The following is a 15,867-nucleotide window of genomic DNA, read 5'->3' as shown; positions in this document are numbered from 1 at the left end:
CTTGACCTCCAATACTCGCTCTCTGACGCAATGTCAAGCCAGTTCTTTACCCTATTGGACGCCACGGTCGGCCACAGACGACAAAAAAAAAAACTGAAATCGTTCTATAGGCGCCACAAAATGCCAACAAACGGCACGATTTTCTGCTGTTGCGTTTTGCTGACCGTGGCGTTCAAAGGGTTAATACTTTAGAATAATAATTATTTCAGAGAAAGCAGGTGTATTTTGCAGGTGGTAGGACCTTGTGCAAGGTCCGCCCGGATTGCTACCACCATCTGGCTCGCTAATCCTGCCGTGAAGCAGCGAGTGCTTGCATTGTTGTGTTTCGGCGTGGAGAGTAAGACAGCCGGTGAAATTACTGGCACTTGAGGTATCCCATCTTAGGCCTCGAGAGGTGCCAACCTAGAGAGGTTGGCAACGCATCTGCAATACGCCTGGTGTTAAAGATGTTTATGGGCGGTGGTGATCTCATACCATCAGGAGGCCCACTTGCTCGTTTGCTATCCAGTCGAATAATTAAAAAAAAACGGACTCCCTTTAACCCTTTATAAGGCCCTATTTATTGGAACATACTATCACAGAATCAAAAGCAGCTATCGAATACATACCTAGCAAAGGATGTTTTTAAAGCTAGTGGTATTTTCAATAATTACAATGAATATTGTAACTTATAACTAAAAGAATAAGGTAGAATTTCAAAATCAATGCATGTGGTCGCTAAATCGTCTCTGCCTTATAAAGGGTTAAGGAACAGAACGGATGCCTAAAAACAAATTATGGAACTCTTCTGGTGAGAATTTGACTCGCACTTGACTAAATTTTTGTAGAATAATTAATTTACAGCGTTTTTTATGAGTGGTGGAACATGCTGGCAGCATCCCCAAACATTTCTTATCTGTGGTTTTACATGGTAAAAAAGTTACATACAAATGTCGTCGTCGTCAATAACGTACTTGTCACTGGAGAGGAGGTAGGTGAGAGGTTGTATGGCGTCGCAAACAATGTTATATTACAATAATGGCAATAATCATTACCAGATGAATACACCTAAATCCTAATCTTCCAATACAGGACTGGACTCGATCAACGTCACTTGAAGTAATTTGAGTAAGTTAAGTAAGAAGAATCACTTGAGGGACAGAAAAACAGAAAAGTGCATTAAAGATGTAATTTTGGCTCAGGCTCGTTCTGTCTGTTTCCTAAAATGTCTGCTTCTCAAAATGGCCTTCTTCCCACATTGTCAGTTTCCTGTGATGTCAACTTCTTATATTGTCTGTTTCCTTAAATGTCTATTTCTCATATTTGTCAGTTTCCTGTGATGTCTGCTTCTTATGTCTGTTTTCTGTAAAGTCTGCTTCTCATATTTGTGTTTCCTAAGATGTCTGGTTCCAGTATTAACAGTTTTCTAATATGACTGCTTTCTTGTCCGCTTCTCATATAAATAGTATTCCGAGCATCAATTTCCAACAACTTTCATCTGCTACACCTAAATAATTGTAACAATTTTAACTGACTTCAAAATATTAATTATTATTATTAATGCTCTAAAAAAGAAGAATATAAACTTTTAATTAAATCAAACCCATTAATTCATGACATTAGGTATACAATTTATATCATTTATATGGTATAGAGAAGCAGACATTTTAGGAAACGGGTTTGTAGAACACAAATAATCAGGCCATTTTTAGAAGGGCACATAATAAGAAAAACATTTTAGGAATGAGCCATCATAGGAAACAAATAGCAGACATTATAGGAAAAAAACATTTGGTGGAAGAAGGCCATTTTGAGAAGCAGACATTTTAGGAAACAGACAGAACAAGCCTGAGCCGTAATTTTATTTAATGTTGTGTTGGAAGACAATAAGGTACATACCTAAAGTTTGAACACTGACAAGTGAATGACCTCATCAAGCCATAACTCTTAACGTTGCAGTCAGGTTATTTGAGAATCAGCAATCAACGCATCTTTGATTACTAGTAAAAATGGATACCACTAAGCGACATGCTACCACAGCGCAAGTATCAGCCCTGATGGACTACATGCAAGAACACTCTGATGTGGCCAAGGGAATGATGAGCTCAGGGCTGGAGAGAGAGGATATTGAGGCACAATGGCGTGACCTTACCACAATGCTCAACTCAATGGGAGGTGCTGTCAAGTCAACCGAAAAATGGAAACAGGTAAAATTATAACAAAATAATCAGCTTGAGTCCTTAAATTAATAGATATGTGTAAGTAATACTTACAAGTATTTGATTAATTGGTTTACATTGTTTTTACAAATAGTTCTAAATTAATTAATTGGCCCTCTTATGTTGCTATGGCCTTGCAGGGCGTCACATGTATACAAAATAGTTCCACCTATATGAAATATAATGTGACATACCTACAATAAATAATTTGACTTTAAATATTTACTTACTTTTGCAGACTTGGAGAGACCTGAAGTCTAATACCAAAAAGCGGGCTTTAAAACAGCAACAGTCTCTTTGTGATACCAGCGTAGGGCCTGGCAATGATGCCTCTCAGTGTTCTGATCCACAGAACAGTGATGGTGACTACATGCCTCAAAGAAACGATTTGGTAATTCACTCCTTATAATAATGCTATATATAACACAAATTTCAGATAGTCAGATAGACATGTATAGTTAGATAACCTGATTATGGAGCTAAAGGTGCAGATATTATTTTTGAAAATATGGATGTTTGTTCTAAAGTCTTGGTTTTTAATATCTATATAAGTATATCTATTATTATTGCTATTTGGGACACTTGCCATATAAGAAACATGAAATATATTTTAAAACTATTTTATCATTGCAGCATCATTTGATGAAGAAATTCTTCGGATAGAAAGAGACAAATTGGAAGTGGAGAGAGATTATAAAATCCAAAAAATAGAGGTTCTTTCTAGGTGAGAATGAAAAAAAATATCTATCTAAGGTTATGCTAGCATAACAAACAATGCTGTGTTTTTGCACCTTTTCAATGCAGAAGGAATAAGACTTACATTATAGTCATGTTTGTCTCAAATATCAGCAATTTTATATGTTCTAAGCATATGAAAAGTTAAAAGGTCTTAAGTATTCAAGTTGATAAATGGTACATGATATTAATTTTAAACCAGCTGTTATAAACAGCTGTGTGTTTACCTGCCCATAGTGTCAAGGTTACTGCATATGAAAGCATTCGATATTGGCTAATAAATATTTATTTTTACTTTACAGGATAGCCAGTGCATTAGAAGAGTTAGCTAGAAAGAAATGAATTGCTTGAAAAATCAACCAAGATTCCTGAGCAATAATGAAAATCAAACTGCTTTTACTTGTGTTTTTATTTATAAGGGATGATTTATGTTATGAATTTTGACTAAGAGATGGTCATTTTATTTTATAAGTTAAAAGGTCTAGACTGAACTTTTTGGTTTGTTTGCAGTGAAACTTTACCTTTCATTAATCCACCAGTCATGGCTGAATTTAATCACCATATTGGTGGCATGGTGGGTGAATTTAATTAGGAAATTGACTTATTTGTACCCATTTATGCATGTTTTATCACAAACATATTTAGCCAAATAATAAATATTATAGAAAAATAAGGTCAGGCAACACCAATAAGTAAGATTTTGTAATTTGTTGCCAATAGCAGTAAGAGCTTGTATTAATATACAATGTGGTTTGACATACAAAGAATCAGTTTTATTTCTGCTGGAGTTTGGAATATAAGCATAAACTAGTGGGGTGTTTTGCCTCATTTGGCTTGCATGTTGTACAGTTGAGTAAAATGAATCTCATACCAGGGTGGAACCTTCTCATAACCAATTTTGCTATGATTTCTTTGGCAGATGATGGGATGTCAACATGACATTAGTAGAACAAAGGTTCCACCCCGGGTACGTGATTCATTTTTCTTGACTGTACATAGTTACAATATTGGCCTGCAATGGGTCGATTTCCGGGTAATAAAATGGTAACCAGTATTAGCGCTGCCTACCTTCAATGTACGCCACAGAGTGACAAGGCTCTATATCATTTCCCTTATGTCTATCCAGGACTCGCCAACCCATTGGGGAATCCCCTTGTTCCTCGTAGATAAACAAGTTTGATAACTGGTATTGTACTAGGAAAAATAATTCCTTCTAGCTAAGTTGTTTATCAAACGGGATTATTTTTTTCCTCACAGAAAATTTGGTTTTCTACGACAAATACACTTTTCTTCCTAGCTAACTTGGTTATCAAATGGGATTATTTTATGTGGTACTTTTTCATAACCATATATTTCATGTCTACTTAAATGAAGCGTTTCTATTGGTTGAAGAAAAGCATATTCCTCGCAACACATCCTCGCACATCTCTGCAGGGCTACTACGAAACTCGAAGTTCGTATCGTACCGTCCCTCTCGCTCTCGTATTAATTAGTATAAGTGTCAGAAGGACCGCACGACACGAACTTCGAGTTTCGAGTTTCGTAGTAGCCCTGCTGTTTATTTTGTTCGAATAGTGAATAGACGGAGACGGCATCTCATTTATCCGTCAAATAAAATTAATCAATGGGTGGTGAAACAGTCATTTAGTCTAGTCTATAGAGCATGTTTTTCAAACCAAAGGGGGCGCGTCCTGGAAAAGTTTGAAGAACACTGGTCTAGAGCATGTTGGCTGTAAGAATTTAATAGTAAATAAACCTACTTGCTTATTTATCTCAAAATTGCTAGTCAAAGGTCACCTATGTCGCCTGAACCATGTCTGAACCCTTCGGGCTTACCCTGTATGTAATAAATCTTAGCGACTGTAAGAAACATATACGCTGCTGAGTGATTAATCACCCCCTCGTCTGCAAAGTTTGCTTTTGTCTCTGCCATTTGACACAACTTTAACTTTGCTGACTTTTACGTACGGGGATCAAGGGATGATAAGTTAATACCTAGCTAAGTAATTGGAGGTAGGTAATTTATTTATTTATTCCGAATAATTTCATAGCATAACAGTTAAAAACAAGCTCTATGAATTGCAAAGCAACAAACCACACAAAGTAACAACAAATGAAGATTATACAGCGTAACCGAAAGATACGAGTACATATACCTAGGACACCACAGACGAAGCCCGCATGTCCATCCCTACACAAAATCTCATGCATTCGCGGCACACAATTATCCAGCTACTTGCAAACACATCCCAGACAGATGCAGATGCAAGGAGTGCATTCAGACAGTGCAGCGGCAGCGCTCGCGAAATAGGGGTTTCTATGGAAAACTGTGCGCGCGTCAAGCTCAGCCAGCATGCCCCAGTTACGTGGACGGAGAGTAAATCTAGATGGCATGGGCACTTGCAGGCGCACCACTCTATTAACTAATTCAGAACAGTCCAAGCTACCTCGCAAGCCCCTACAGACCACAGTACCTAAGTAACACATAATTACGTCGTAGGTACTTCTAGCGAATTGAAGCCCAATACACCGAGCAGAAATTTGGTAGGATATAGGAACGGGTAACACCCATATGTTTTCCTATACAAAAAACGAAGGAATGCCTTTTTGAATTTTTTCGAGAAGTAAGACGTAAGTAGATTCATAAGGATTCCAGATCACTGAAGCCTAACTAACGCGGTGTAAATAAGCCGGATGGCTCTACGATTATCAAAGTCACGAGCATTCCGAATAACGAACCCCAGTCTTCTAAAGCTCTAGCCGCTAGAGCTTTTATGCGATCGTGGAAGTTGAGGTTCGGATCAAAAATAACGCCTAAGTCCTTCACAGTATAGACCCGGGTTATGAAGCCCGGCCCAAGCAGATAATTTTTGTGTAAAGGACTACGGGATCGACTAAAAGACATGACGAAGCATTTACCAACATTAAAAAAGAGCCCATTATCAACACTCCACCGATAGAATCGGTCGATGTCTTGTTGAAGCGATTCGCAATCCGCAACCTGTTCGACGCGATACATCAGCTTCAAGTCATCAGCGTAGAGCAAGCATTTCGCGCACTTCGACACCGAGGCCAAATCGTTGATCATAATGCCGAACAGCAGCGGACCCAAAATCGAGCCCTGGCTGACTCCTGAGACCCGCTCAGGTTTCGAAATAAAGCATTGTTGCACAAACTGTTATCTGTCACGTAGATAACTGGCAAAGAATTGCAGAAGCTTGGGCGAGAAGTAATACTTGACTACTACCTGTCCTACTTATACTTATAATATTTGACCTACTAGCTGTCGCAACATTGTTTGCAAAGTATTGCTTATCTCAATGACGCGGGAACTGCAATTTTCCGGATTAAAAAATGTACTGTGGGTTAATTCAGGTTATACTCGTATACTGTCTCAATTTCATTCACTCAGCCTATCTACGCCCTATTGTGGGCACTGGTCTTCCTCTCAAAATGAGAAGGCTTGAGCCGTAGTTGTTACGCGAGCCCAGAGCGGATTGGGAACTTCACACACTATTGAATTTCTTTTCAAGTGTGTGTAGCCTAGCTTTCCTCACGATCTATGTTTGTTGGTTTTCTTCACCAAGAGGCTGATGGTAAATTTTATATGTAGGAAATTTCTCTCCTTCTGTTACACACGAGGCACGAGCTAAAGTACATTGTGCATTAAGGGGCGTAAGAAGGGACTCACCAACGAGAGTCTATTAGAAGCCCGACTTTTTTCGAGTGGTCTACCATAGATAATACTAAGAACCTTGTTTAGTTTTGAATTTGAATGGGTCTTACGGCCAGATTATTCCAACATGCTAAAAAAATATTTACTAAAAAAGTGTAAAATTAGGTTATAGCTAAGTTTTAAGGATGTAAATAAAACGTTTGGCTGACTTGAATTGAAACTCTCACTCTTTAGTCTGAAATGACGTACCTATTAACTTTTTAAAACTAAAGTCATAACTCCCTTGGGGAGGAAAAGTCAAAGTCAAAATACCTTTATTCAATTTAGGCTTTATTTAGGGCTTTATTTAATTTATTTCGGAAAAACCTCTGTTGGGAAGAATCCGGCAAGAAACTCAACGACACCCGTCGTCATGACGAGCATGTTGTGATGAAAAATTCGTCTGTATTTTGGTTAAGTACCAACTTTACTACCAAATTTTAACTCAATTGGTTCAGTAGTTTCGGAACACATTGGCTGTGTGTGACTTGCAGACAGACATACGAATGATCCTATAATGGTTCCGTTTTTTCCTTTTGAGGTACGGAACACTAAAAACCTGTCAATTATTGCCAATTTCCGTCGCGCAACGTAGCCGATACAGCGAAACAAGAAATATTCCCCGTTCAGCTTTGGTTGAGCGAGCGATATTTTAAAATTAAATTATTGTCGACGTGCCGTGCCTTCGCTCGCAGTCATTTGCTGTAACAATAAATTTTAAGGTAGATAGATGTACGTGCCCGATGAGAGGCACGGATACCGTGGTGGTCTATGTACATTTCATTTACATCTGCAACGGGGGCTTCGAGCCTCGAGCAAGACTCCTAAATTATTATTGACGCAGGCACGTCTTTGTCTTGCCGTACATTCACAGTGTCCGTTATCAAAGAACATTTATAGAATTCCTCTGATTTCAAAGACACTATTTTCAAAGGATTTAACCTTAACCTTAGTAAGATTAGGCACTTCGTAAGCTCCAGTCACTAAGTCTTGTCGTATTAAGTATATAAGGTAACAGGTAGGTAGGTAGGTACCATCAGCCAAATAAGTGGTCTATCAATTTCTAAACAAATTCCTATCAAATGAATATGTCGCTAAAGTCGAACTTTCAAGTTGACAGACACGTCTATTGGCATTCTTGTTTTGTGACATGCAAACGATTATCAACTTTAGGGTGGTAGACCACATATTTGGCTGATGATACCTACTCAGATATTTACGAAACTTTTCTTATCTACTCGTAAGTCGTTACTTAATTATTTAGTAATAGTGATTGATTATGTTGATACGTGCAATTCGTGTGACTTGTTCAACAACTTCTAACTTAATCGCCATATGCTACGCAAAAGTTGAGACGCGAATCATTTTATTTTTGCTAGGAAGCCGTGTTTGCGACCTCTGAGCTGCTTTGTGAATTTTATGATACCTACCTAGGCGAGCCCCTACTTAGCAAAGTTCTGAGTACAACTTGAGCCAATACGATACGGCCAGCCGCTTGTGCCGACACGACTCGTTTTGCTTATACTTACCTACTGTTACGTATAAGTTATAACTTCAGCTTTGTGAACTTCTGTGTGCCGATTTTACAATTTGAGCTAAGCTTTGAGTTTTTATCTAGAATTATAGATAAATAATCAAAGGAGCGAAGGCATCGCAAACAAATGCTTAAACTAGATGACTGTGAATTTTTTATCACCTAATATTCATCTATACCTACTTTCCTAGTACAGTCACTAGCATTAATATCTGCTACGGCGGAGCGTGCAAAAATATCAGACACGTCCTTCCGGCTCTAGAAATAGAGTCGTATCTGATATTTATGCACGCTTGTTGTGTCAGATATTGGTCCTGGTGACTGTACATAAAAAAAGTTTATTTTTATGAATAAATCAATTTAATTAAATATAGATTAAATAAATAAAATAATAATAATAATAAGAAGAAGACAAAGAAAACTTACCTAATAAACCTTAACTAAACATATCTACTCGTATATGTTCTATTTTTAATAATAAATAATTTATAAACTGCGAAAAAAAACTATATAAAAAGTTGTTCTGTTCGTTAATGTCACTAATTAACGCTCTAGAGCACGGGTATTATTATTATAGCATCATATACCATCGTAATAATGCATACTCGTACAACGTTTAAACTATCCAGCTTAATTTCGCTAACTGACCTTACCAACCTCGAAATCCTGCGAATTCTAAAAAGAATGGAGGTACTTAGTAAGTAGTTTGTACGATTTCCAATTAATATAAGTGGTAGTTATGTACCCACAAAATGTTAGACTTGACAGGACTTGACACTACATCGAATCGATGAAAAGTTGGTAGGTTAGTAACTAAGCCTACTTATTATAGTTTAAGTAAGGTTTAAGTACAATAATTAATTTCTTAATATTTCACTTTCTTTTATTCAGTCGTAAGAAATCAGATTCAGTTTAGTAGGTACTTAGGTAGATTATGGCGCTCGTAGGTTATGACATTTTAAAATATTTAAAAGTACCACAGTATACTCGTACATACCTGAAGATTATTCTGTAATCAAATCAAGCAAGCTTCCTCCTAAACACGGGCAGCATCAGGCTCCACATCCGTGGGGCGCATTTCTGCAAAATCTACGAGAAACGGCACTAAATGTCAATTACGTTCATCAGTGACCGAGCACGGATAACCTGACGTCGCGTCACGAAATGCAATAACAGGGCTCCGAGAGCGCCATTAGTCTGCAACGAGTTATCATCATTGCATGAGCATGGTAACCAACTTTGTAGTTTGGATAAAAATATTTGCGGTTTTGAGCTAAGTAGGTAATAGTGTCCGCGAAATCGTCGGAGAAAACTGCACGCTTTATTCTACTGATAAAAAAAGTAAAAAAAAGAAAAGAAAAAGTAGGTAGGTACTCGTATTCTGATCATGATTAACGTCTGTGAACTTTAGAGGTTGTAAAATCAAGTTATAAAAAAAAGTTAAAGTTAGGTTAGTTAGTTAGTTGTAAAAAGTTAGTTTTGTATAAGTAATTATTTAACCCTTAATAAGGCCCCATTTATTGGAGCATACTACCACAGAATCAAAAGCAGCTATCGAATAACATATCTGACAAAGGGATTTTTAAAGATCAAACGAACTTACCTGAAGTGAAGTTCGATCTTAATTATCCTGTCTTCGTCGAAGAGATTTAATTTTTAACTGTAGTAGCCCTGCGCTACGTTCGAATCTATTCGCACCTATTCGTTTAGCACCGTAAAAAAGAAAGAGACAGCAATAGTCACCTCTCTTTTACGTTGCTCGGGCCTAACCACCTCATTCTTTTCAGAGACCCTGAGTATACTATCTTCAACATTGACATATTCAGAGGGGCTTTCTTACTGGGAGGGAGGGATCTTAAATCTCTTCGACGAAGACAGGATAATTAAGATCGAACTTCACTTCAGGTAAGTTCGTTTGATCTTTAAATTATCCTGTCTTCGTCTTACGAGATTTAATTTTTAACTGTAGATGTTCAGAGATGTCAATGTTGAAGATTCAATAAGTAAATAATACACCAAGTATTAATCAACAACATGTATTTTAATATAATTCATACTTTAACAACCTTAGAGTAATCATATTACAGTCTCAAGAGGTTTATATTCAGACTTAGGCGATTTATTAGTACTTATAATTCTTTATCGTATAATTCTTTTAATTATACATCAAATAAGGCATTTACAAAATTAGGATTTTGATCAGTTATTGGTCGATTATAGAAATTAGCAAAAGTCAGCGATTGAGCTGACCAGCCCGCTGACCTTCTAATGGTATCGACACTGACGCCAGCTCTCCTCGCTGCGGAGGTGGCGGCGTGCCGAGTGCTGTGGCCGCTGAACACGCCAGTGTCGATGCCACTAGAAGCCAGTGTCTGCTTCAGCCAACGACCTATAGTTTGAGATGAAGCTGCATGAATTGGGTTTTTAGTTGTTAATATCAGCCTATTTTCATCATGAGGTCTGATAGAGGAAGTTTTATGCATGTATGAAATTAAAGTTTCTGCTGGACACACACAGCTGCGTTGAGAAAAAAAAAGGCAAGTCTAAAATTGGTTGGCATTTACCTATACCAGAGGTCTTCACTAAATCAGTTATAGAAATGATTATTCGATCATTGTTTATATTTATATTAGGTATTCGGATAAGAGATAACGTTTGACACCGTTGCCCCGAAGCTAAAGCTAATAGCATTACTAATTTTTTAGTGATGACATCTAAAGGTAAATTTTCATTTGGATATAGTTTACTTAGATAATCCAGAACTATACTAGGCTCCCAAGTAGAGTTATACCTGGGAAAAGACGGTTTTAGTTTGAAGACGCCTTAAAAAACCTTTTTATCCGGTCGTCTTGAGACAAGTTATTTCGAGAAATAAGTGCCAAAGCCGAACGGTGGTTATTGAGGGTCCCATATGAGGATCCCTTCTCCAAGCATTGCGCTAAGAAGTCAAGTAAATCGTGGACCTGAATATCATACGCGTCAATGCCTCTCATATTACAGTATTGCCACCATTGTTTAAAGCTAGAGTTATATTGAGAAATTGTGTTACGTGACAAAGATGAAAGCATGATGTTCAGTGCTGACTGGGGGACTCGTCGCCTAGTCAACGCTTCCCGGACAACACACTCACTGCCAGGGAAAGACGTCGGTGCAACGGATGGGTTTCTCTGAAATTAGAGGAGAGTAAGTATTTATCAGGTGACAATATCATGATTTCACTGATGCTTAAGGATTTAAATAGCGGAAACCACGCCTGAGATGGCCATAGTGGTACTACCATAATACCGGTAGCACGGTCTAGAATAATTTTTTGTAGGACCTTCAAAATCAGTGAAAATGGGGGAAACGCGTAGAAAAAATAACTACTCCATTTTACGGTAAAGGCATCGATATTGAAGGCATACGGATCTCTCTTCCAGGAAATATATTTGGTGCACTTTGCATTTATCCTTGAGGCAAAGATATCAATATCTGGCCTACCAAATTTAGTAACAATTGAACGAAATGAATGATTGTTTAACTCCCATTCAATATCGATGTTTCGGGATTCTTTGTCAGCATCGGTATTATGACAAGACTTAATGTAGGAAGCGAACACATGTATGTTTCGTTTCTCACACCATGTCCAGATTTGTTTTGCCATGTCATTCAAATGTGGATACTGAATTCCTCCCATTTTATTTATATAGGCAATCGCCGTGGTATTGTCCACACGCAATAATATGTCACTATTTCTATAGTCTCTTGCGAAAGATTTCAAACCAAAAAAGGCTGCAAGAAGTTCCAAGTAATTTATATGATGATTAGACTCTTTTTGATTCCAGGAGCCACCAATTTTTTCTCCATTGCAAGCTGATCCCCATCCAGCCAGCGAAGCATCCGTAAAAATTTCTAAGATGTAATCAGGCTGTTTGATTGGATTTGATGAAATCAAAATGTTCCTTTTCCACCATAATAAATCATCATGTATATTACTTGGAACATTCATTATTTGATCATAATCGTCATTATTCTTTAACAATTCTAGATATCGGACTCTCTCTAAGGACTTAATGTATAACCAGCTATATTTCACAGCTGGGCAGGCTGCTGTAAGAGTGCCTAGATAGCGAGCAAAGCTGCGTATTGACATTGCTTTTGCATTGAGCATAGTGCTGGTACGTGATAATATGTCATTTTTTTTCTTAACCGGTAACTCTAATGTTAATTGTTTTGAATTTAAAATAAAACCTAAGAACTGGCATTCTTTCTGAGGCACCAAAGAACTCTTTGTATAATTTATGACAAATCCCAACTTTTTTAAACAATTAAGTGTTTCGTTGAGATTGTTTAAACAATCTTGGAAAGTATCGCCTATAAGTAAACTGTCATCTAAATATTGGACAGATTTAAAACCACGTGATCTCAAGTGGGCTGAAACTGGTCTCATTAATTTAGTGAAAACATGGGGTGCCGAACAGAGACCAAACGGTAAGGCCAAAAATTCATATAAAGCGTTTTTAAAATAGAATCTTAAATATTTCGTGTGTCCCTCGTATATGGGTACTAAGAAATATGCCTCCTTTAAATCTAAATTAACCATATAGCAGTCCGCTGTAACTAATCTAGACGCTGTCCTTATGTCCTCCATCTTAAAATGTTGAGTTTTTACAAATTTGTTAAGATTTTTAAGGTTCAAAATTAGACGTTTTTCGCCGTTACTTTTTGGTACAACAAATATGCTAGAAATGAACTGACCTTCAGAGGACTTACAAGGACGAATGGCTTTAATTTTTGTCAAACGAGAGAGTTCTTTTTCTATATAAATATTCTCATCTTTTGATAACGATAATTTAGGATATGTTTCTAGATTTTGATGTGGTTCACAAATAAAAGGAATTTTGTAACCCAAAATAGTATCGATAATAGTACTGTCATCAGTTATGGACCTCCAAGCCTCAAGGTAAAATTTTAAGCGACCAGCATGTACCTCAGAGTCTACCGTCTGGGAGCTCGCTGCGCAAACGTTCGGCGCGCAGGGGCCGCTTGCGGCGGAGCTTGGCGCGCCGGCGCTGATGCTGGCGCCTGCGAGCGGCGGCGCGGCGGCGGCGGCGCGGGGCGTGCTGCAGCGCTCTCGTCCCACCGCCGCGGTTCGCGGTCGTCCTCAAGCCGCGCTGCTGGTAGCGTGGCGGTGGGCCCCTCCCGTTTAAATTTTGATTTGACGTTGAAGCTGCCTGTATGAACTGTCCGGTCTTTTTAATACCTCTTGAGGATTTGATGAAATCTCCAAGCTTTTCACCAAACAAGTGGGAATCTCGTTTGCGGTCTTTAAAAGACTCAACAAAGCTTTTCTCTAGTAAAGGAGTAATAAGGGCACGCCTAGTGTCTGTTTCAGTGTGATGCGAATCGGCGATTAGCTTTGATGCGTCACTGAGGAGTCGGAGCGCTTCCTGCGCTTCGATTGATTTTTTCAGCATACCTGATACTACTTTACCGATGACGGCCAGCGCGCATCCTATTTGACTCTGTTTCTTAAGAATACGCGTATCCCGGTTTCTTGAAGATTCTGTTAAGACAGCAGCGACTTCCGGATTAAGAGTAGGCGGTTTAGACAACTGGCAATTGTTAGGTAACAGGTACTTTTTGAGAATTTCTTCTCTAACCTCTTTTTTGAGTCCGTCTTTCAAGATCGGTTCCCACCTCTTTGCCAGGTTGTCATTAATATCTTCGCCCCATTCCGAAGGTTCGGGAACGAAATCGCCCAGCGCAAGTAGCAGTGTAGGGTCAATTTCTGGGTCAATACCTACCAAGTCTGTTTCTGTTACCAATGTTGAACTTGCGGCGTCTGGCGCAGCAGCGTCGAGCACAGCGGTGTCTGGCGCAGCGGCGTCTGGCGCTGCAGTTGTCGGCGCCGCTCTGGCTGCTGGCCCTGGTGGCGGAGCTGCGTCAGTGGTGCGCAGGCCGTCGCCTTCCTCTAGCCGTGGCTCACAGAGCTCGGGCTCCGACACCGACAACGTTGGAAACGGAGGCGGGTCGCCTGGAATATGCATGTGAGCATTATTTAAATGCCCAGTAATAGTGTTTTTTTTTTTTTTTTGGAAATGTGGGTAGTTATTCTGTCCATATGGGCAAGGCAGGAACTAAGCTGCCAACCAGGCAATAGCTTTGCAACTGTGCAAATGTACATAATTTGAAACTATATGGTACAATTATGTATTTGTGGTTAATGTCTCGCATTAACTCCTTAATATTTGCTATAGGTCAATATCGCGTATTGACTCGGAGCCGCTAATTTCCTCTGCCTAACATCTCGTGTTAGGTCTGGGTGAAATAATGATTATTAATAATCTTTATAAGTAGAAATATCGTGAAGCATTACCCACCTTGATCACTTTCTTCATCAGAAGAATATAATATTCTACCGGTCTTCCTTCCTAGTTTTTCTTCATATTTCTTCATTTTTCGACGCCATCGATCTTCTTTAGACTCCTTAATTGATTTCCTTTTCGGCATCTTGAATTCACTTAAATACTTTTGCTTTTATTTTAACAGGTGCGATAGCCGCGCGCGCACGGACAGGAATGAGGTGGTTAGGCCCGAGCAACGTAAAAAAGAGGTGACTATTGCTGTCTCTTTCTTTTTTACGGTGCTAAACGAATAGGTGCGAATAGATTCGAACGTAGCGCAGGGCTACTACAGTTAAATTAAATCTCGTAAGACGAAGACAGGATAATAAAGCTAGTAGTATTTCCAAAATTACAATGAATATTGTATTGTAACTTATTACTAAAACAATTAGGTAGAATTTCCAAATCAATGCATCTGGTCGCAAAATCGCCTCTACCTTATTAAGGGTTAATTTATAAAAGAGAGAATGTTTTTAAACAATAGTACATTAATGTAAGTAGATGCCGGGAAGTTGGGGGGTTGCCGGCGAAGCAGATATAGACGGCCGAGCGTAGCAAGGCCGGCAACCCCGCGTTCCGGCCTAGGCTTGTATAGTGCTAACATAACATGATATCGCACATGAGGGTCTCGTTCGTAATCCATAATATAGTTTGTCCTAAACTCAAATGCCATAACACTTTTGCCATAATAATCATAAGCCATAATATCACATGTCCTTATACTCTAAATCCCTAATATGTTTTGTACTAATATAGTAAGACATAAAACTTACTAGTAATAATATTAAAATCCATAATGTTAAATGCCATAACAGAGCACTTGTTGGTAAACAGCGACTTGCGAGCCAGACAAGTAAATTAGGTTAGAACAGATACACCAACAGCGACGAACCGGTACCAGAAAAGTAGTATGTTAGGTTAGAACTGCGACCCCTACAGAAACGAACCGCAGCATGAAAAGTAGGTTAGTTTAGAACTGCGACCCCAACAAAAACGAACCGCAGCTAGAAAAGTAGGTTAGGTTAGAATTGCGACTCAATATTAGGACAAAAAATATTATGGCAAAAGATCATTATGACAAAAGTTGTTATGGATTTTGAAATTAGTGCATATAAACGTTAGGATATTCAATATTAGGACAAAAATATTATGGCATTTACATTATGGCATATGTTATTATGGCAAAAGATCATTATGACAAAAGTTGCTATGGATTTTGAAATTGGGACAAAAGATATTATGGATTCCAATATAGACTTGAAATAAAATAAAAATAAAAAAACAAGAAAAGAAGCTGGC

The 15,867-nt window shown here is 38.4% G+C and overlaps 2 protein-coding genes and 1 pseudogene across 2 annotated transcripts in view; 1 reads left to right on the top strand and 2 right to left on the bottom strand.

Annotated features, from left to right (window-relative positions):
• Positions 1-15,867, bottom strand: part of LOC141426800 (alpha-tocopherol transfer protein-like) — a 321,849-nt gene that overhangs the window by 296,805 nt on the left and 9,177 nt on the right. The gene's annotated exons all lie outside the window — the stretch shown is intronic.
• LOC141426251 (uncharacterized) lies at positions 967-3,424 on the top strand (annotated as a pseudogene).
• On the bottom strand, positions 13,279-14,710 carry LOC141426113 (uncharacterized; the record flags this gene model as incomplete). Its single annotated transcript, XM_074084975.1, has 2 exons — positions 14,545-14,710; positions 13,279-14,198 (listed from the first exon to the last, which is right to left on the bottom strand). Coding segments are annotated over exons 1-2 (1,050 nt in total), but the record flags the coding sequence as incomplete, so codon positions are not given.

The sequence above is a fragment of the Choristoneura fumiferana genome, chromosome 3, assembly GCF_025370935.1.
Source record: "Choristoneura fumiferana chromosome 3, NRCan_CFum_1, whole genome shotgun sequence".
NCBI lineage: Eukaryota > Metazoa > Arthropoda > Insecta > Lepidoptera > Tortricidae > Choristoneura > Choristoneura fumiferana.
Note: the sequence above shows the minus strand (reverse complement) of the source record. Positions and strands in the feature narration are given on the sequence as shown.